The sequence below is a fragment of the Sapajus apella genome, unplaced genomic scaffold (assembly GCF_009761245.1).
Source record: "Sapajus apella isolate SASKATOON/1434 unplaced genomic scaffold, GSC_monkey_1.0 scaffold198, whole genome shotgun sequence".
Lineage (NCBI taxonomy): Eukaryota > Metazoa > Chordata > Mammalia > Primates > Cebidae > Sapajus > Sapajus apella.
The window spans coordinates 716,041-738,361 of NW_022437138.1; the positions used below are offsets into that span (position 1 = coordinate 716,041).

Consider the following 22,321-nt stretch of genomic DNA (forward strand, 5'->3'; position numbering starts at 1 on the left):
TAACAAGAGCGAAACTCCGTCTCAAAAAAAAAAAAAAAAAAAAGCTGCCTGTGACAGCCCCATGCAATGCTCATTGCTGGCTCCAGCCTGAAGTGGCTGCGGGATAAGTTGTTACCGCATGGGGCAGCTTCCGTGGGTCACCACTGAGGGTTTGATCACTGGATCTCAGGCCAGAGTACCTCCTACCTACCTGTCACCAAACTGCGCCCCAGATGGTACACACACACACCCCGCAGCAGAACACACTCGCCCCGAGATGATGTACATACTCACGCCCCCCCAGACGGTGCACACACTCACATTGCAGCAGCATGAGTGTCCAGTGGTGATGGATAATTACTGATTTTAGTTATTGGAACAAAATTAAGCCAGGGTGATGTTCCATCCTCGGGGACCTTGCCACGGTGGGAGCATCCCTGTGTCTCCAGACGTGGGGTGCAGATAGGCTTCTGTTCATGTGCAACCTCACCAGGGATGACTGAGAGAGCTACTTCCTCCTCCCTCTGGGGCTCGATCTCGGTACTCAGCACACTGGCTCATTCCTGAATTTTGTATTCGATGAAATCCTTGGCAAACCACCAGCTATTCAGCTCCACAGTGACTGCTGGGACAAAAATAACCTGGTAATTAATGTTACTGAGTTATTAGGCACACATACATAATTGCTCCTTATTTAAAAACAGACAGCTGAGCATCTTAGGACAGAAGTCCCTGCTCAGTCAGCCTTTCTTCTTACTTTCCCCCTTTATTTTCCCCTTGCGAGAGCATCATGTTAGAATCAGAACCCAAAGCCAACAGCACCAGCCTGGCTTGGGGTTGGACTGGGCTTAGGTGTCCTTGCCTCCCCGGGCTCCTGTTCAACTGCTCTGGAATGTGGGAGCAGGGGAGGAAGGTGATTTTTTTTGGTTTTTGTGGTTTTTTTTTTTGAGATGGAGTCTCGCACTGTCACCTAGGCTGGAGTGCAATGGCGCAATCTCAGCTCACTGCAATCTCCGCCTCCTGGGTTCAAGCAATTCTCCTGCCTCAGCCTCCCGAGTAGCTAGGACTACAGGCTTGCACCACCACACCCAGCTAATTTTTTTGTATTTGTAGTAGAGGCGGGGTTTCACCATATTGGCCAGGTTGGTCTCGATCTCCTGACATCATGATCCACCTGCCTTGGCCTCCCAAAGTGCTGGACTACAGGCGTGAACCACTGCGCCCGGCCGGGAGGAAGGTATTTAAGAGAGAATGCTGAGCGGAACCACTTGGAGCTTGACCCCACCCATGGGGTGGAGGAGCTCTTATCCCAGACCCTGGCGCATCCCCACCACAGCACTCACGGACTGTGGTATTCTCCCTTCTGCCTGCTGGCCAGGCCACAACCAATGGGCACCTTCTACAGGAGTGGCTCATGCAGGTCTAGGGCAGGTACACTGCCTTGTACTAGCACTATCCAGCCCAGGAAAGGCGGACTCTGCTGCCATCACTGCTGCAGAGGTTGGGGGGTACCTCTGCCCAGAAGGGACATGGAGACTTGGGCCAGGTCCGGGTTGAAATACGGCATTTAGAGGTACAAAAGGATGGTCCTATGAAACGCTGAGGCTCATATCAGGGTCAGAGACCACCTCCTGCTGCCCCAGGCAGCACATCCCCGAGACCTGGGGGAGCCCTGGGGTCAGCTGGGCATCAGAGCAGGCTGAATGGGGCACCCTGAAGGTGGTAAGGCTTCTGTAGCAGACCCCAAGGGTTCTAGGGCATGGCACAGTCCCTGGAAACAACCAAAAGCATTTCCGCAGTTCTGCAGACAGGAAGCTTCAGGGGCAGGTGCTAAGTGGGGGGCACACGTGTGCACACAGGTGTGAACACCTCCAAGGGCATGAGTGGTGGGTGCAAGCACCAGTTGCACTCTCAATGTTACGAATGTCTGTTATTTCACATTTCATCAGGAGCAAATGTTTTGTGAAATTGATGTGCAGTGATCGATATGGAAACTATTTTGAAACGCTTGTCAGGATCTAACCACTGCACCTTGGTTTCAGACCCACAGTGTGATGGCAGGATAGCCGAGCCCTGCTCCTTGGAGCTGCCTCTCCATGGCACAAGTGCTCAGGGGGTCTTCAGCCATCGCTTGTTTTTTTTTTTTTTTTTTTAAGAGACAGGGCTTTTCTGTTCCCCAGGCTGTAGTGCTGTGGTGCAGTCATAGCTCACTGTAGCTTCAAACTTCTGGGCTCATACGATCCTGCTGCCTCAGCCTCCTAACTAGCTGTGACCACAGGGATGCACCACCATGCCTGACTAACTTTTGTATTTCTTTTTTGTAGAGGTGGGGGGTCTCACTTTGTTGCCCAAGCTGGTCTCAAACTCCTAGGCTCAAGTGATCATCCCACTGTGGCCTCCCAAACTGCTAGGATTACAGGTGTCATCCACTGTCCCTGGCCCATCCATCACTTCTTAGACCCTCAGGTCTCATGGATGTTGCAGGAACTGACCCTTTCCACTCAGTCACCACTATGTCCTTATTTTCTTCCAGTGTCCAAACTGGGACTTGAAACTCAGTTTTTTTCCTTAAGGCCAGGGCTCTTCAAGTTTAGATGTCTCTCCTAATTGCAAAAGAAATATTTGTTTGATTCATAATGTAAAATACTCATAAAACAGAGAAGTTCCCATCCACTCCCCCCGACCCCAGAAATTAACTCCAAAAGACGCAGAACAGAGCGGCCCTTGGAGGCCCACATGCTGTGCTGTTCAGTCTGTCCTTGAGCTCACGCTTCCTGAAGCCCGAGGGTTTGTTGTGGGTGTTCCCAGGGCTGGGGATAGATGGACAGGAGGAACAGCCCTGCGCCCTCTAGCTTGGGCTCACAGGCATGCTTGGTGCCAGCCCCTTAGGGCCTGACAAACCCATCCCCTGCCATTGAGGGTGTGGATGTGTGTCTCTTCCCAGCATCTGCCTGTTTCCCAGGCAAGACTCCAAATGTAGTCCTGGCTGCAGGCTCCCAGGAGCTCACCTGGAGCCAATGTGCTCCTTCCTCCTGTGCAGGCACGGCGGAACTGCCAGCTTCCTGTCCTCTCTGAGACTGGCCCTTACTGCCACTGAGGCCAGTTTTGTGTTTGAGGAGAGAAAAAGAGCTGGCTCACTCATTTCCATCTGAGGCCGTCAGCAGTGCTGTCCTCTTGCAGGCTCATCTTGGCAGCCAACAGGGACGAATTCTACAGCCGACCCTCCAAATTAGCTGATTTCTGGGGGAACAACAATGAGATCCTCAGCGGTGAGTCTTCCTGTGTGCTTCCCCAGCCCTGGCGTGGCCTGAGTGACCCTAACTGAGTGGTGCTGCTTTCCAGTGTGATGGCAGTGTAGAGGTGGAACCAAGGGGGTTTGGGGTCGGGGCCAGCATGGGGGTGGCCAGCCCCAGTACTCGGTGTCGCCAGAGCTGCCCACCCAACACTGTCTGAGTGGCTTCCCGTGCCATGAGTCTGCATGGGGGGCCTCATCATGCGAAAGGATTAATTGGTTTTATTTGGATCCCTCCTTTTGGCTGAGGGCGTGTATGTGGATTTGTGTGATGTACAGATCCACATTCAGTCACTTTGTGAAGCAACCCAGTCGTGTGTGCGTGCATGTGTATGCATGCGTGTGCGTGCCTGTGTTTGTGTGTGTTTGTGCATCCCTTGCTCCAGGGATGGCTGGGCTGAGTCTGGGGAGCTGGTGCTGAAGCCCTGTCTGTCACCTGCCCCATGCCTGTGTTGCACGAGGTGTACTCATAGGGCAGAAGTGGGGGTGAGAGCCAGGCCCTCCCCTCCAAAGATACCAGCCTCATTGAAATCCTGTTGGACTGGAAGCAGTGCCTGTCCATGGGGTGGCAGGAGTCTACCTAGAAGGTGTGCAGAGACAGCTAGTGAGGCCACAGGTTTCTCTGCCTGTGTGCCAGGTGCCAAGTGGGCCCAAGGCAGCCTGGCATGTTCCAGGGTGCCCACTCAGGCCAGATGTGTGACCCTGTGGGCCCAGGGAGGCTGTGTGTGCCCTGTGCTGCCCTCCCGGGTCGGGAGGGCAGGTGTTGGGATTGCAGGTGTGAGCCCAACACTTTGGGAGGCTGAGGCAGGAGGGTTGCCTGAGCCCAGGAGTTCAAGACCAGTCTGGGCAGCATGGCAAAACCCTGCCTCTACAAAAAAATACAAAAATTAGCCAGGCATGGTGATGTGTGCCTGAGGCCCCAGCTATTCAGGACGCTGATGAGGCTGGAGAATCACTTGAGCCTGGAAAGTAGAGGTTTCAGTGAGCTGAGATTGTGCCACTGCACTCCAGCCTGGGTGACAGAGCAAGACCCTGTCTCATTCCATCAATCAATCAAATAAAAGCTCAGCTGTGGGCTGGGCGTGGTGGCTCAAGCCTGTAATCCCAGCACTGTGGGAGGCCGAGGCGGGTGGATCACGAGGTCAAGAGATCGAGACCATCCTGGTCAACATGGTGAAACCGCATCTCTACTAAAAATACAAAAAATTAGCTGGCATGGTGGTGCGTGCCTGTAATCCCAGCTACTCAGGAGGCTGAGGCAGGAGAATTGCCTGAACCCGGGAGGCGGAGGTTGCGGTGAGCCGAGATCGCGCCATTGCACTCCAGCCTGGGTAACATGAGTGAAACTCCGTCTCAAAAAAAAAAAAAAAGCTCAGCTGTGGGGTTTTTACAGGAGTACTTCTGTGTAGCCTGTGGCCTGGCGGTGCTGTGAGAATGCTGCCGAGGCTAGGTGGCACCATGTGGAAGGAGGACAGGAGCAGGGAGACTGAGGCAGGGCGGTTCCAGGCCTGCCAGGATAGGAGGCTACAGTGGGTGCAGGGCTGGTCAGGACAGGTGGGTGAAGGCATGGGACTTGGGAAGTGGAGCGTTTTTGTAGATGAAGATATGGTGGCTCAGAGGGCTACCTTCCTCTGGCTCCTTGACTATTGTGCCCTCCTGGCCTCTATCCCTCTCTGGCACCCAGGTCTGTCAGCTGCATCTGAATTAGCGCCAACCCCAGGAACTCCAGACTTGTGGAATTGTTCACCCCTGTGGTGATTTGGTGATGGCAGCTGCTGCACGGATGTACACAGCCTCCTGCCAAGTGTCAGGGTGGCCGTATCACTAAGGCCCACGTCTTCTCACTCTCTGGCATCACCAAATTGTATGCAAAAGTTTAGGACAGTGGTTCTCCACCTGTGGTCCTTGGGCCTGTCGTACCAGCATTACTTGAGAACTTGTTAGAAATGAAATCACCCAGGTGCGGTAGCTTACGCCTATAATCTCAGCACTTTGGGAGGCTGAGGCAGGAGGATCCCTGGAGACCAGGAGCTTGAGACCAGCCTGGGTAATATAGTGAGACCTTGTCTCTACAAAAAAAAAAAAAAAATTAGCCAGGTGTGGTGGCATACGCCTGTTGTCCCAGCTACTCGGGAGGCTGAGGTGGGAGGATCACCTGAGCCTGGGAGGTAGAAGCCGCAGTGAACTGAGATTGAGCCACCATACTCCAGCCTAGGTGACAGAGCAGACCCTGTAAAAAAAAAAAAAAAAGCAAATAATTAAATTCGTAAACATTTGGCCATTACTTCTTGCAGTGGTTTTTCTGTCTTCTCTCTCACTCTCTCCCTCCAGTTACACGCACGTATTAGTTCACTTGCCCTTGTTCCACACCTCCATGATGCTCGCTGTATACTTCTCTCGGTGCGCCTGGATCTCTGGTCTCAAAATCTTGACCTCGTGATCCACCTGCCTCTGCCTCCTAAATGCTGGGATTACAAGTGTGAGCCACCGCACCTGGCCTGGGGATGAGATTTTAACATGAGGTCTGGGGGACAAACATCCAAACTATGCACCCACGAACTCTGGCTACCTCAGTTTCCCCAAACACTAAGCCCCTCTTCTAGGCTCAGGGAGGCTGCTGAGCTTGGCCTGGTCCCTCCACTCCCTGGGATGAGCCCTGGAGTCTCTCTAATCGTGGGCTCACTTTGTTTCCTGTCTCTCAGATCCTTTATTGTAAAACTCGTTTGATATGGTTTGGCTTTGTCCCCACCCAAATCTCATCTTGAATTGTGGTTCCCATAATCCCCACATGTCCTAGGAGAGACCCAGTGGGAGGTAACTGAATCATGGGGCAGTTACTCTCATGCTGCTGTTCTCATGATAGCGAGTGAGTTCTCACGAGATCTGATGGTTTTATAAGGGGCTTTTTCTGCTTTGTTTGGCATTTCTCCTTCCTGCTACTGTGTAAAGAAGGACATGTTTGCTTCTCCTTCCACCGTGATTGTAAGTTTCCTGAGGCCTCCCCAGCCATGGTGAATGATGAGTGAATTAAACCTCTTTCCTTTACAAATTACCCAGTCTCAGGTATGCCCTTATAGCAGCATGAGAAGGGTCTAATATACCATTGTTTCATGTGTTTTATTTTTTTGGTTGTTTTATGCAGGAGGGTAAATCAGATCCTTGTTGCTTGGGCAAATTTGGAAGTTTTGTTCTTGTTTTAATTATTGATTTGTAAGAGTTGTTTATCCATTCTGGATATGAGTCTTTTATTAGAGAAATGTATTGCCTACTCATTTTCTTTCTTTCTTTTTTTTTTTTGAGATGGAGTTTTGCTCTTGTTACCCAGGCTGGAGTGCAATGGCACGATCTCGGCTCACCGCAACCTCTGCCTCCTGGGTTCAAGCAATTCTCCTGCCTCAGTAGCATTACAGGCGCACACCACCATGCTCAGCTAATTTTTTGTATTTTTAGTAGAGACGGGGTTTCACCATGTTGACCAGGATGGTCTCGATCTCTTGACCTCGTGATCCACCCACCTCGGCCTACCAAAGTGCTGGGATTACAGGTGTGAGCCACCGTGCCCGGCCTCATTTTCTTAATGATAGCTTTTGGTGAGCAGAATATTTTATTTTAACAAAGTACAGTTTATCTTCCCCTTTATGGGTTGTTCTTTTTGTGTCTTATCCAAAAAGTTTCTGCCTACCCAGAGGAAAATATATAACAATATTTTACTCTGTTTGTTTCTAGAAGCCTAACTTCGCATTTTATGTTTGGCCTATGATATATCTCAAGGTTTTGTATATGGTGTGAGGTAGGGGTTGAGATTTACTGCCTCCCACCCCCAAATCTCTCTGGTTGTTCCAGCATCATTTATTAAATGGATTTTCTTTTGCCTAGTTCATTACTGTGGCACCTTGGTTGTACATCAGTTGACCACATACATGTGGGTCTACTCCTGACTCTCTTGTGTCCCATTGATCTGTGTATCTGTCTTGATGCCAACATCACACTGTCTTTGAGTGATGCTGCATTTCAGTAAGTCTTGAAATCAGACAGTGTGGGTCTCCCACCTATGTTCTTCTTTTTCAGGACTATTTTGGCCATCTCAGTTCCTTTGCATGTGCATAGATATTTTAGAGTCAGTCTGTTAATTGCCATAAAACAAAAAGCCCACTGGGATTTTGATTGGGAAGGTGTTGAATTTATGGGTCGTTTGGGGAGAAATGTTACCTTAACAATACTGAGTTGTCTAAGAAGTACTCAGTGAAACAAATAACAAACACTATTGAGTCTTTCAGTCAGTATATATGTACATCTCTCCTTAAATCAGGTCAGCTCAACTTGAGACCCTCTACAGTACCCTGGAGTTTTCAGTCTTTGTCACCCATTTTTCATTCAATATTTTCCTATTTTTAAAAATTATACTAAGGATTTTAAAATGTTGTAAATGGCATACTTAAATTTTCATTTTCCAGTTCATGCTAGCATTTACTTATTAGTTCTAAGACATTGGTTTTGCTATTCCTTTTGGGTTTTCTTCATATATGATCCTGCTGGCTGCAAATACAATTCATTTATTTTTTATCTTTGTATATTTTCTTTTTCTGTTATAATTGATTATTATTACAAAAATAACATCTTAGCTAGTGCAGTGGCTCACCCCTGTAATCCCAGCATTTTGGGAGGCTGAGATGGGAGGATCGCTTGACTCCAGGAGTTTGAGACCAGCCCGGGCAACACAGTGAGACATTGTCTGTACAAAAAAATGCAAAAATTAGCTGGATGTGGTGGTGCATGCCTGTGGTCCCAGCTACTTGGGGAGCTGAGGTGGGAGGATCGCTTGAGCCTGGGAGGTAAAGGTTGCAGTGAGCTGTTTGATCACCACAGAACTCCAGCCTGGGTGACAGAGTGAGACTCTATCTCAAAAAAATAAAAAATAAAATAATAACATCTTAACAACAACCTTTTTTGCCCCAATCTTTGGGTAATATGACCCCCTGGTGTAAGAAGGAGCCCTTCTGTGGCTTTCAGGGCCTCTCCAAGTGTGTGGCACTAGCAGTGCCCTGTGCCCTGCAGACGATTTGGTCAGGGTGAAAGTCCTGGGTGTGTGCTGGGCTCCTTGAAGGGTCTGCCCTTTGGGCCTGGTGCATCCTGCTGAGTGAGGACAGCCAGTGTGCCTGCACCCCATTCATGCGATTGGAGCCTAGCACTGCCCCTCAGCCTCGACACTTGCCCAAGTGGGAGGGTGTGTTCTGCAGGTGTCTCTTGGGATGGGTGTGGTTGGTGCCATAGTTGTCCTTCAGGGCAGGGATCTCACTGGCACGACCTGTGAGCCCCAGGGGCTGCCTGGCCGTGTAGAGTTCCGCCACTGTTCTGCAGCCAGGGCTGCTGGGCCAAGCTGCATGTCAAATGTCCTCAAGGAGCTTGAGGCAGGAACTGGGCCAAATATGTGTCTCCCGGTGCTGGGGACCAGGTGGGGGACTGGAATGGGTGGCATCAGTGGTGGTAACACTGTCATCGGCCACAGGGCTGGACATGGAGGAAGGCAAGGAAGGAGGCACATGGCTGGGCATCAGCACACGTGGCAAGCTGGCAGCACTCACCAACTACCTGCAGCCGCAGCTGGACCGGCAGGCCCGAGGACGAGGTACGGTGGGTGGGGTGGGGCTGAGGTGAGACAGAGTGAGTGGGGCGGGCCTAGGTGAGACAGAGTGGGGTGGGGCGGGGCCCGAGGTGAGACAGGGTGGGGTGGGGCGGGCCCCGAGGTGAGACAGGGTGGGGCGGGGCGGGGCCCCAAGGTGAGACAGGGTGGGGCCAAGGGACTACAGGACTGGCCAATATATGGTGGGGCGGTGTGGGGGGGCTAGGGTAAGAAGTGCCAAGGTGTGTGGGTGTGGAATGGGGCAGGGCTGAGGTACCGTGGGGCAGGGCCAGGTTATGGAGTGGGCGGTACCAAAGTGTGGCAGGGAAGGGCCCAGGTAAGGGTAGGGACAAGGAGGGGGAAAGCTGGGCCCTGTGGCAGGTGGGGGGCTTCCTCAGGCATACCACTGCTGCCACTGAGGTGTGCTGCAGGGGTATGTGGCAGAGACAGGAAGAGTGAGGAGGGGAGCGTTCCCATTTCCCATGCCCTGGCCCTCTGGCGTCACAGCCAGCAGCCCACTCCCACCTGACCCACACAGCACTGTTACTCCTCTCAGGGAGCATTCTCCTCTGTCGCCCTCACTATGTGTCACTCCTGACTGCTGTGTCACTGAAGGGTGTTTACTTCATGCTGGTTTTCCACCGGAAGACATAGTGGGGAAAGATATTTTTAATAAAATGAGCAGTTTTCAGTGCCGACCTGAGTGACAGCCAGGCTAATGAGGTGTGGCTGACTCTTGTGGCAGTCATGACAAGCCAGGGCTCCAGTGGGACCCTCATCGTCCTGCATCCTCCCCAGGGGGCCCCACATCAGTGTTCCCAGGAGAAGAGCACATCCCTGCAGCCTTGGACACAGCATCTGTCCCCTGCCCACAGGTGAACTTGTCACCCACTTTCTGACCACTGATGTGGACAGCTTGTCCTACCTGAAGAAGGTCTCTGTGGAGGGCCATCTGTACAATGGCTTCAACCTCATAGCCGCCGACCTGAGGTGGGTCTGCGAGAGGGGGATGGCGGCCCTGCCCAGCACTGCCTCTGGGGCAGACCTCAGGCTCATCAGGAAGCTGGGTTCTACTGGGCCGTGGCAGCCTCTCCAGGGACATTGTTCCTGGTGACTTGGCAGACATTCCTAGGATAGAGCCTGTTACAGATGTACCAACTTGGGGACTTGGGGGTGAAGCCCAAGGCTTCCTGTGATGGCGTGAGGGCTGCTGGCTCCCTGGAGAAAGCCGAGGCTGTGAAGGGCAGCTGCATAGAGTGGCCCTGGCTGGGTGTCCCCCTCCAATGGGCAGGGTGTGCAGAGCAGCCCCTGGCAGCCTGGCCTGGAGTGGCTGGGATGCTGTGCTCCCAGGGAAGCTCCCGTTGGAGATGTGGCCACAGGAACTGCAGAGATTTTGTGTGTTTTGCCCTTCTGTGAAGCGAGCATTCCTCCCTTCTGCCCTCCCCCCCACTCCAGTACCCCAAAACTTGGCTAACACGGTTAGTCTGGTGCCTTCTGCCAGAACAGGCAAACAGGAAGCTGTCGGCACACCGTGGCAGGCCCTGAAACTGCCTCCTTCCACAAGGGCAGGTCCATGGGCCTCTTTCCTGGCTCCTGAGCTCCGGGCCTGCTGTTCTTGAGCATCCCTTATGTGTGGTTTGCCCAGCCCTGCCCCACATGGGTCTGCGCACTTGCTGTGGAGGCTGAGAGATTTGCAGCATCCCCTAGGTGGAGGGCTGAGGGCTGGCGCGGGCCACTTGCTGCCCGGAGCCCTTCTTTCTGTCCATGCCTTTGTGATTCCAGGAGGCAGAGCCCCTGTGCTCTCTGCATGCCCCCATGCTCAGGAACCACTTTGTCCAGTCAGCAGTTCCATGTGGGTCTGACTCAGCCTCAGGACAGTGGATCTGTGGCTGTGACACCAGCAGGACTCGGCGCTTAGCAGCTGTGTGCCGGTGGGGTGCCAAGGGTGCCATGCTCTGAGCAGGTGCATGGGCTCCTGTGGTCGGGGGGTGGGGGCTTGGGCTGCTCAGAGCCTGTGCAACTTGCCCGGCTCCAAAGGCTATAGAATGAGGGCCAGCCTCCTGCACCTTGCCTGAGGATACGGGCCATGGCCAGGAGAGCTACCATAGGTCAGGCAGAAGCTGGTGCCAGGGCCGAGGCTGGAGGGCGGGGGGCATCAGAGGTCAGTGAGCAGCCCTGCAGGTGGGTGCCAGTGAGGAAGCCAAGGCCTGGAAGAAGAGAGGCTTATCGCGGCCACAGCTATCCCCAGTGAGGCCCGCCCTTCGCCTGGCCTGTGCTGGCAGCCCTGACATAAGCATCCAGTTCTATAGGTCCTTACAGAGAAAGCCCAGAAGAGCTTTCTGCCTGCAAATAGTCTCTGAAATTATAAACCAAGCATCGGCCGGGCGCGGTGGCTCAAGCCTGTAATCCCAGCACTTTGGGAGGCCGAGGCGGGTGGATCACGAGGTCAAGAGATCGAGACCATCCTGGTCAACATGGTGAAACCCTGTCTCTACTAAAAATACAAAACATTAGCTGGGCATGGTGGCCTGTGCCTGTAATCCCAGCTACTCAGGAGGCTGAGGCAGGAGAATTGCCTGAACCCAGGAGGCGGAGGTTGCGGTGAGCCGAGATCGCGCCATTGCACTCCAGCCTGGGTAACATGAGTGAAACTCCGTCTCAAAAAATAAAAATAAATAAATAAAATAAACCAAGCATCTTGGGAAAGTTGCCAAAGGCCATGGTGAGAAAATACTGGAATGAAATGTGAATGTAGACTGGGGCTCCTGAAGCCTACTGGTGGGTCGGGGGAGGGCAGGTCCCACCTGGTGGACAGCACTTCTGGGAGGAAGGCACCACGCACGGCTCTTCCTCTGTATCTGTTCATCTTGAAGGCCCAGGGCTCCATGCCCAGCATCCGGCCTGGGAAGGCATCTCACAGGCCACAAAGAGACTCTCTTCACTTTGCAAAAAAGGCATTCCACGTTCTGGAAGACTTACTGTGGTATTAAGGATTGGAATATTTTCAGCTGGGGAGCATTCTTAACTATTTTCTTTTTTTAAATTATTTATTTCATAGAGATGAGGTCTTGCTGAAAGAGATGAGGTGTTGCTCAATCTGGTTTCAAACTCCTGACCTCAAGCAACCCTCTCTCCTCAGCCTCCAGAGTAGCTGGGATTATAGGCGTGAGCCACTATGCCCAGCTCAACTGTCCCGAACTATTTTCAAGTGTACACTTAGCAAATGAGAGTAGGAAGAGGTGGTCTTGGGCGCTTTCTTTGGAAGCCTCCATCTCCCTGGGGCCACCTGTCTAGAAACACTCAGAGATGAGCTGTGGTAGGGGTGCTGTTGGAGGGACTGGGGAAGTGGGGATGGGGCTCAGCCCTGCAGGTGCCCACAGGGATGGGCAGCCTCTGTGTATCTATGCTGTCGGGCATTTGGCAAGGTAGGAGGGCCTTTTAGATGCTTTGCCTCCCTGGCTGGTGGGCCCTGAGGTGAGCTGGAAACATACCCGTGTTGCCGGACAAGAGCTAGGGCCTCTATGACCCTGCCTGCCATGTGCCCGAGGGGCTGGGTCCTGCAAGCCCCTGGCCTGGCCACAGTGGGCTACTGTGTGCATCACCAACCTCCAGGATCAGGGCTGTGAGATGGTCAGGCAGTGTCAGGGGCAGGACACCCTATGGCTACAGTCCGACACTCTCTCCCCTTGGTCTGCAGCACAGCAAAGGGAGACGTCATTTGCTACTATGGGAACCGAGGAGAGCCTGATCCCATCGTTTTGACTCCAGGTGAGCCTGCCCTGGGAGCCTGATGAGGTGGCGGTTGTTCTATGCAGAGGTCACCCCTGTGCTTTTTAGAGACCAGGCCTTTGTCATATTACTCTCCTGGGACGACTTATGTGCCTTGTGGTCTGTAGGGACCTCAGTCTGCACTCCCCCCCATGGGGCTTTCCTGCTGAGTGAGATGCACCCCTGTTCTGGGCTTCCCACCATAGCCCTGCAGCCCACCCCCAGTCTCACCCCCTGCGCCATCCCAGTATGCCCTGTGCCCGTCCCTTCTCAGCACCTCTGGGGCCGTCACCACCCGGGGTTCTTGGTCCCTGACGTACACATACACACCCCACTGCAGCCCTGCACAGACACACGTCTCTTGCACCCGGTCCCTGGTCTGCTCCCCAGTCTCTGTCCTCAGGGCCTTGAGCTCCCCTGTGCCAGGTCATACTCCATGTCTGGGCCCTCCAGCCCTGGCTTTATGCCATTGCCCAGGCTGTGCCTTCTGCTAGGTGCCCTTTCTCTCCCTCCTCCTTGGGTGGTGCGATTTCCTGGAAGCTTCCTCTGCCGGTGCCCCAACCTGGACAGAATGTGTCACACTGCCCCCCTTTGCAGCCATGTTGTGGAAGGGAGGTCTGCATCTTGTCCCAGGTCTGATGCCAGCACAAAGCAGCACTCCTGGGAAATGGCATTTGCCCTGGGTGCGCAAAGCTGTAGGGACCAGAGCCCGGGATCCAGGGCCTACGGCATGCTCACTCCCACACCTGCTGCCCGCAGACACTCCTCGCTGGTGGCATCGTGGAAGTGTGTGCCTTAGATGCCCACTCTGGTCCCTCCACCCAAGCTGCTGGCCCACACAGGGTGTTCCAGCACCTGGGGAGAGTATCAGTGCCCTTGGTGCCACCCACATCCCTCTGTGAGGGGGCGCTCCTCTGTAGCTCTGTGCCTGCGTCACACAGACTTCCTTTTGCATTTGGCGCAAATCACCAAGTGAGGTTGCAGGTCACAGGTGCACACCTTCCCACTGGGTGCATATGGTGGGCCTGAAGCCCCAAGTGTCCCTGGAGGTGCCTGAGGGAGGTGGTAAGCAGTCCTCGGGACAGCTGAGTGGCCCCACCCCACCTGCGTCCTGGGGGGCTGATGGTGCTGGCCAGCTCATCATGACAGCTTCTCATGTCTGCCCAGTGATGTCTGGTCCACAGATGGGCCCAGCACCCCATTTGCTGGGGTGGTGCCCAGGCCTGGACACCTGGGCTACTTGGGATCCTCAGAGGTGGCATCTGCCTGGCCTGGAGGGTGGATTCCAGTGTGTCCTACCCACTGCCCCTCTGCATACCAGCTGGTGCCCTCTCCTCCATCTGGAGCTCGTCCTTCAGCCACCCTCGGTGACGCTGGCCTTCCCCTCCCTGCCTTCGATACAACTGTGGGTGGCCCAGCTGAGCTCCTAACAACTGGGCAGTGGCACAGACACAGACGCTGCCAGCAAGGCAGGAACATGGCCCCAGAAGGTCCTGAGCTTCCAAAGGATTGTTCTGGCTGTCTCAGCCGGCTCCTGCTGTTCCACCTGCCTCAGGGCCTCCCTGTGAGTCAGGGTCCTGGGGTTGGAATGTGCGGCGAGGTAGGTCTGTGACTGGGGCCACCCTGAGCCTGTGACTGCCCAGGAGAAAACCAGAAACTAAAAGGGGCAAAGTCAGAGACTCCCTCCCATCCCCTCATTCTGAACACTGGCCCAGAGGCCTCTGGGGCAGCCGCTGTAACCATCCCTGTGACACCCTTGGTTCTCAGAGGCTGAGATCCCAGTGGTCGGAGATGCTTATTTTCTGCTCAGTGGTTTTGGAGAAATTATTTCTGACTACATCCTGTCTCACCCCTGATCCTGCCCCACCTGGTCCACATTGCCTTTTTTTTAATAACAGCTTTATTGAGATAATGACTGACTAGCAGCACAGTTCACCCATTTACAATATATCATTCAGTAGGTTTCGGTTCATTCAGAGTTGAGCAACCATCATCACTACCTAATTCCAGGACCTTTTCTTGATCCCCAAAGAGAGCCATACCCGTCAGCAGCCACTCCCCATTCCGTCTCTTTAGCCCCTGAAACCTTTAATCTGCTTTTTATCTATGGATTTGCCTATTCTGGACACTTTGTATAAAGGGACTCTTATAATATGTAGTTTAGGGGACTGACTTTTTTCACTTAGTGTTGTCATCCAAAAGCCCACCAGCATGACTAAATAATAGAGAGCTTTATTCACTGTATCAGTTTGTAAACCCGGAAGAGAGAGTCTCGGGCATGGACTGAGGTGCTCTCTGAGGAGGGGAAGGGCAGTTTGAGGATTTTAGCATCAAAATGAGGTGGAATCTGGCTCTTTCCATCAGAAGGTGAGCTCTAGGACACGGTTGGAGTGCAGCCTTTATGAACTGCTGAAACCGTCTTAAGGTCTGTAGTTGCTTTTCAGAAAAGAGTGTTTGAAGTCTGGTCCTCTGTCTGGTCAGGGTTGTAGTGGTCTGGGCTGTAAGTCAGAGTCAGGAGGGTCTGATAATGTGTGTGATCACTACTATTGCGAGGGAATTTATCAAGAGTGTGGTTTTTCTTGTAGCCGTAGGAACTGAGGGAGTTGCCGAGCCGGCTACCCCGAACCCCGAGCGAGTAGGTACCTTCCGTTTCTTCCCTTCATCCACTAAGGGACACTGGAGTTGTTTTCGCCTTTTGGCTGTTGTGAATAGTGCTACTGCATGGTCATGTTTCTATGGCTCTTGTGTGAATACCTAGGGATGGAGTTGTTAAGTCATATGGTATCCCTGTTTAACCTTTTGAGGAATTTCCAAACTGTTTTCCAAAGCAGCTGAAGCGTTATGCATTCCCACCAGCAGTATATGAGGGGTGCAGTTTCTCCGAATCCTCACTAGCAATTGCTGTTGTTTGTGTTTTGATGATAGCCGCCATACTGGGTGGGAAGTGGTATGGCCCTGTGGTTTTGATTTGCGTTTCTCTGATGGCTGTGATGTTCAGCCATTTGTGTATCTTATTTGGAGAAATGAGTATTCAACTTGGGTTGTCTTTTTGAGTTATAGGAGTGCCTCATAATTGGTTCTAGCTAAAAGCCTCTTATTTAAAGCACAAAGCTTTCCATTTTGAAGTTACATGTTTTTCTTTTTTTCTTTTGTTGCTCATGCCTTCAGTTTCTTATCTAAGAAACCATTGCCTAATCTAAGGTCATAAAGCTTTCGCCCTATACTTTCTTCTCAGAGTTTTATAGTTTTCGCTCTTTCACTTAAGTCTTCGGTTTGATTTAACTTTTTTTTTTTTTTGTTTGTTTTTGTTTTGTTTTGTTTTTTTGAGGCAGAGTTTCACTCTTGTTACCCAGGCTGGAGTGCAATGGCGCGATCTCGGCTCACTGCAACCTCTGTCTCCTGGGTTCAGGCAATTCTCCTGCCTCAGCCTCCTGAGTAGCTGGGATTACAGGCACGTGCCACCATGCCCAGCTAATTTTTTGTATTTTTAGTAGAGACGGGGTTTCACCATGTTGACCAGGATGGTCTCGGTCTCTTGACCTCGTGATCCACCTGCCTCGGCCTCCCAAAGTGCTGGGATTACAGGCTTGAGCCACCGCGCCCGGCCTAACTTTTTTTTTTTTTTTGAGACAGGATCTGGCTCTGTCACCCAGGCTGGAGTGCAGTGGTGCAATCATGTCTCACTGCAGCCTCAACCTCCTGGACTTAAGAGATCCTCCCTCCCAAGTAGCTGTGACTGCAGATGTGTGCCACCATGTTCAGCTAATTGTTAGTGTTTTGTAGAGATAGGGTCTTACTATTTTACCCAGGTTGGTCTTGAACTCCTGGGATCCAGTGATCGTCCTGCCCTGGCCTCCCAATGTGCTGGGATTATAGGAGTGAGCCACCTCTCCCGGCCTGAGTCAACTTTTATGTATGGCGTGAGGTAGAGTCCAGCTCCATTCTTTGCCCATGGCTATGCAGTTGAATGGTCTTCCATGTTGTTCCTGATGGAAAAAGCAGGCTGGGTGTGGTGGCTCACACCTGTAATCCCAGCACTTTGGGAGGCCAAGGCAGATGCATCACGAGGTCAGGAGTTCGAGACCAGCCTGGCCAGCATGTTACGTGAAACCCCATCTCTATTAAAAATACAAAAATTAGCCAGGCATGGTGGCGCATGCATGTAATCCCAGCTACTCGGGAGGCTGAGGCAGCAGAATTGCTTGAACACAGGAGGCAGAGGTTGCAGTGAGCCAAGATCGCGCCACTGCACTCCAGCCTGGGTGACAGAATGAGACTGCATCGCAAAAAAAAAAAAAAAAAAGCACTGTGACACCTGGGGCTAGCGGCTTGGCTCTGGGGGCTCCAGCAGATCCCAGGCTATCTTCCTGGGAAATGCCTTGGCCAAGATCTTCTCCTGGAAGTCTGACGGGAAAGAGGTGGTGTCTCGGTGTCCCTGTCACGTCATTTGGGATGCATGCCTCCCATCAAGCTGTCCCCTGCTGCCCTGGCCTCTGGAGAAGAGCCTCTGAGGTGAAAGTCCCTGCCCTTCACTTTTTGTGACATGAGAAACCCTCTTCCTGTTGGCCATGCCTTCTGCCACCACTCTGGGCAGCTTGTTCTGAGAAGCTACAGGTCAGACTCCGTGCACTGAGACCCCTGGCTCTCCTAGCCAGGGCCTGGCTGGTATGCAGAGGTGGTCCTTGCTCGGCTGAGGCCCTGCCCGCATCTGTGCCCCCTATGTGGCACTCTTGGGGGTTCCCCACATAGGGACGTGATGGTGGTGGGTGCCTCCTGGCCTCTGGTGGCTAATTCTCCCACTCTTGACCTTCTCAGGTGGCCCCCCCAACCTGGCGTGAGGTGAAGAGGTTCCCTCTTGGCTGCCCCCTTTGCCTGTGAGATCTCAGGTTACTCATTTCTTATTCATCCATCCATTCAGGCTGCTGGGTATCTGTGCCTTGTGGTCTCCTGTGGATGCCCCTTCCACACACTGTTGAGTTCGCCACTCCTTGCCATGCTGTCAGGTCAGGAATGAACATAGGGAAGGTGCTGGAGCATGGGAGTGGCTTGGCCTCGGTCTGGCCTGATTTCATGGTCCCCAGCCATACCCCATGTTAGACAGGTGGCAGGTGGCAATTGGCCCTGACATGGCACAGCAGGGCTTCTCTATGGCCAGCTGACTGCTCCCCACAGGGACCTACGGACTGAGCAACGCGCTGCTGGAGACACCCTGGAGGAAGCTGTGCTTTGGGAAACAGCTCTTCCTGGAGGCTGTGGAGCGGAGCCAGGCGCTGCCCAAGGACGTGCTCATCGCTGACCTCCTGGATGTGCTCAACAACGAAGAGGCGTGAGTGGGCGGGTCCCTCTGGGGTGAGCCCCCATGTCCTCCCACCACTGGGCAGGGAAAGGCAGGCTCTGCTGCCCCAGGAGGCCTGTGGAGGTGCCCAGGCTGGGTACCCAGCTGCAGGGAAGCTGATGGACGTGCTGTCCTCCCTGCCTGTTCCCTTAGGCGAGCTGAGGTTTTCAGCAGGGACTTCTGATGACAGGAGATGGGCCCAGGCCCAGGCCCGGGGAGGTTCAGTGCACCCAGGGGAGGTTCAGTGCGCCCAGGGGAGGTTCAGTGCACCCAGAGGCTTGATGCACGCACATGGGCAAGAGCAGATGGATGCTTCCCTCTGCATGCCGAGGGCTAGCGGGAAGTTCCAGAAGATTCTAGACACTCAACAAACCCGGGGGGAAGAGACAAATCATGGAAACAAGTGGCCAGGATCAGCACTCTCAGGATTGATAGGGCTTCCTTCATGTGGTCTGTCCTCAGCGACCCTGGGCTAAGTGCTGGGCAGGGACTTGCAGTCCCGGGAACTGCCTGGGAGTAGGGAGCCCCCACCCACTTTGTTGCCCTTAGGCCTCGAGGCCCCTCAGAGGCAGGGCACTGGGGTCTTGGTTGCCCCAGCTGGGGGTCCTAGTGCCTCCCGAGCCAGCCTTTCTCCCACTGGGTGAGATGCCCCACATATCCCTCCCTCCCCACCCAGGTTAGGCCACAGTCCTGCCCAGGTGACCCAGTATCTGCTGTCACTCTGTCCAGCTCACCCCTCTCAGAGGAGCCCCCATGGCCTGTCTCCCACTTCTCCCCCGGGGACCCCTTTCTGCCCCCTGCTTCCTCCCTCTCCTCTGCGCTGCTGATCTGAGGCCTCATCCTTCAGCCTCAGCATAGTTGCCTCATTGGAAGAGCCCCATGGGCGTGCCCGGCAGCCCCTCCCAGGTGTACGTGCATACAGTCCCCTATCACTGTGCCACATGGGGCAGGCCCAGGACCGGCCCTGGCTGCCCTCACTAACGGCTGGAGCCCCGATGCTGGCCACAATGGCTGGCTTGAGTGGACTTCTGTCACGGTCTCAGGGCAGGCAGGGAGCCTGTGTGCCATCTAGGGCTGAAGCTCTGCAATTGAGTCGTTAAGTTAAGGGTAGATGGAGATTTTCCGCCTTGATCAGAAACAGGAAACAGGCCAGGCACGGTGACTCATGCTTGTAATCTTAGCAGTTTGGGAGGCCTAGGTGGGTGGGTTACCTGAGGTCAGGAGGTCAAGACCAGCCTGGCTAACATGGTGAAACCCTGTCTCTACTAAAAATACAAAATTAGATGGGCTTGGTGGTGCACACCTGTAATCCCAGCTACTTGGGAGGCTGAGGCAGGAGAATCACTTGAACCTAGGAGGTGGAGGTTGTAGTGAGCTGAGATCGAGCCATTGCATTCTAGCCTGGGTGACAAGAGCGAAACTCTGTGTCAAAAAAAGGAAAGAAAAGAAAAACAAAAAGAAAAGAGAAGAAAAACAACCCTTGCAGTCCCCCCTGGCCACTCCCTAGAGCCACTTAGGTCAGCAGGTGGGATGGGGCTAGACCTGGCTGTGCACAGGCCGCTGAGGGACTAATGGCCGCCACTTCCCTCCATCCTGCAGGCAGCTGCCGGACCCGGCCATCGAGGACCAGGGCCGGGAGTACGTGCAGCCCATACTGAGCAAGTACTCGGCTGTGTGTGTGCGCTGCCCTGGCTACGGCACCAGGTATTGCGGCACCGTGGGGGCGCCACCTCCTATCCACGTCCCACCTCCCAGGGCAGAGGGCTGGCAAAGGCCCGGTACCCCCATGCTCCATAGTCAGGGCCAGGCTCCTTCCCCGCCTGAGTGGATCCAGAGCTTCCGCCCTGAACGGACATCACTGCAGGGGTACACAGATGCCACAGGTTCCCAGGGCGCCGCAGGCCAGGCTTGCAGAGCCAGTACACAGCCATGCGGGGCCAGGATCGCCTCAGGGCTACCTGCACATTGGCGGATCCCTGCAGGAAAATGCCTTGGCACCATGGCACTAGGCCTGCCGACTGTACCCCTGGGTGGTGGCTGCTGGCCAGCCTTTCTCACCTGGGGCTGGCTGGCCCCTTGGCAGGTGCAGGGTGTCATTTCCTTCGGCCCCTCCTCTGTCATAGTCTCATCTTCCTATGTGTGAGGGGAACGCAGGTGCCAAGTCTGCTCCCTGGCAGGCCACATGACTGCTGGGAACTAGCCTGTGCCGGGGCTGCTGGGGGATCCAGTGCCACCCTCCATCTGCAAAGCCAGAGAGGGTTAGAGGAGAGGACAGTGTGCTCAGCGTTTGCTTCAGACTGGCCAGCATGGCCTGGGCAGTGGGAGAGATGGCACGGAGGGGGTCTTCCAGAGGAGGCCTCGGCCCCAGGTGGTCAACAGCTTGGCCTCTTGAAAGAGCCAGTTGTGGCTGAGTGTCTTGGAAGCTGGGCCTCTGAAGGGGAGGTGTGTGGTCAGCTCACAGGCTGCTCTGTGCTGTGGCTCATGCTACACGAGAGAGCAGGGCGGGGTGGGCTGGTTCCCAGTGGAGGTGGTAGGACTCAGCAAGTGTGGGCCTGTGGAGCCAACTGGGAGCCCACACGCCCCTGATGGTCCTTCCTCGTCCCCAAGCTGAGGCTGCTGCTCCTCTGTGACCTGGCACAGCCTCCAGGCATGGGGGTCCTGCCTCTACCTGCCTGGATTCTTGCCTTAGCTGTGGCTGTGACAGGCAGGACAGGGCTGAGGGACACCAGGTGAACCAGGGCCCCTGCTCTCTTTCAGAACCAACACCATCATCCTGGTAGATGCGGATGGCCATGTGACCTTCACTGAGCGTAGCATGCTGGACAAGGACCCCTCCCACTGGGAGACCAGCACCCACGAATTCACACTGCAGAGCTAACCCCACTTCTGGGCGTGCCCACTGGGCTCCTGGGAGGCCCCGCCTTGGGGACAGTTTGGACGGGAAACCTTCCTTGGTCATACTGCACTGCACTGCCTATGGCGTGGCCAGCATCCAAGCTCAGGGCCCTGTGGTTTGTGTGTTATCCGTCTGTGTCCCCACGCCCAGCTCAGGTCTGCCTTTATGCCAGTGGGGAGCAGCAGAGTCTGACACCAGGTCTAGGGCTGGCCCAGATATACCATGAACATGTGGATACATCTGAGCCCACTCCTGCACATGTACACAGCCACACACACAGCACACCCATACACTCCTGCACGTGCGCAAGCACGCACACACAAGGCACATACGTGCACACCGACACATGCACAGGTGTGTGCACACGTACATGCATAGGTGTACTACACATGTGCACAGCTGCACACACACACAGGTGCACACAGACCATGTCGGATGAGGCAGCAGGGTGACTCTTACCCCTCATGTGCTTTTGGCCAGTGGGTTTTTGTTCTGATCCAACAACAGGAGTAGGCTGGTGTTTAACAGCGGCCCCTCCTCTCCTGTGGCCACAGAGCACAGGTGTGCTTGGATTCTTGACAAGCAGAGCTGCCCCTGCAGAGGAGACAGCCACGTTTGGAATCGGGCACCAAGAAGACCTGAGAGAAACCCACTCTGATAACAGAAGTGCAGACTCAGTGGCCTTGAGTGTACCAGGTGTCCTGTGTGTTGGGGACAATACTGTGTGTGCCGGGAGGCTCCATGTGCACCAGGGGCTCTCAGACCCCCACTTGCCCAGCTGGAGGCCATGGCTCTGGCGGCCCCATCTCAGCCAGCCCTGCCCTCTCCCTCCTCTTTGCCAGTGAGGCAAACTTCGTAGGAATCTATACCTGAATGTGAGCTGCTGATAATAAAACTGAGGCTGTGGTGAGCGTGTTTTGAGACCTTTCCCTTGTGTGCAGGGTGCCAGTGGGAGCTATGCGTCTCCTGTGTGATCAGACACCCTGGACAAGGCCCTTCCCACCTCCCTTCCCACCTCACGGCTTCTTCAGCACCACTGATGGATGCCTGTGGGTCAGTCCATCTGTCCTTGGGCAGGGGCCACTGTGAGACACCCCATGTGCGTGGGATGTGGTAGGCGCTGGTTATGGGGCCAGCCACCCACACAGGGACATCAGGTCACTGTGGAGCCTGTGGGGGCCCCGCTGGAGGGGGAGGCATGGCTGGCCCGACTTCTGTTGCATGGTAGGGGCCAGGGGATGGTAGGAAGTGCAGGAGGGCGGGTCTGCATCTGTCTCAGCCCCGCGAGCTCCTGGTTTGGGGCCAGCTCTAAAGAGTTTGCATCCCTGGGCCTGGCCGAATTTAAGGGGGTCCCGCACATCCAATGCTGAGACCCAAGCTTTTCTAAGCCTCTGCACCCAACCCCTAACTTGGTCTTTTCGGATCCATGAG

The 22,321-nt window shown here is 54.3% G+C and overlaps 1 protein-coding gene across 15 annotated transcripts in view; it reads left to right on the plus strand.

Moving 5' to 3' along the window:
- Positions 1-22,321, plus strand: part of TANGO2 (transport and golgi organization 2 homolog) — a 45,651-nt gene that overhangs the window by 21,594 nt on the left and 1,736 nt on the right. For 3 of the 15 annotated variants that reach the window (XM_032269786.1, XM_032269787.1, XM_032269783.1), the window contains exons 3-10: positions 3,160-3,248; positions 8,778-8,897; positions 9,767-9,881; positions 11,765-11,845; positions 12,589-12,659; positions 17,832-17,985; positions 19,594-19,698; positions 20,752-21,803. In XM_032269786.1, coding sequence (XP_032125677.1) covers positions 3,160-3,248; positions 8,778-8,897; positions 9,767-9,881; positions 11,765-11,845; positions 12,589-12,659; positions 17,832-17,985; positions 19,594-19,698; positions 20,752-20,872 — 856 coding nt within the window. In that variant the 3' untranslated portion in view covers positions 20,873-21,803. Of the gene's footprint in view, positions 1-3,159; positions 3,249-8,777; positions 8,898-9,689; positions 9,882-11,764; positions 11,846-12,588; positions 12,660-17,831; positions 17,986-19,593; positions 19,699-20,751; positions 21,804-22,321 lie in introns of those variants that run through there. The other 12 variants (XM_032269789.1, XM_032269785.1, XM_032269790.1 and 9 more) reach the window with 11 other exon arrangements.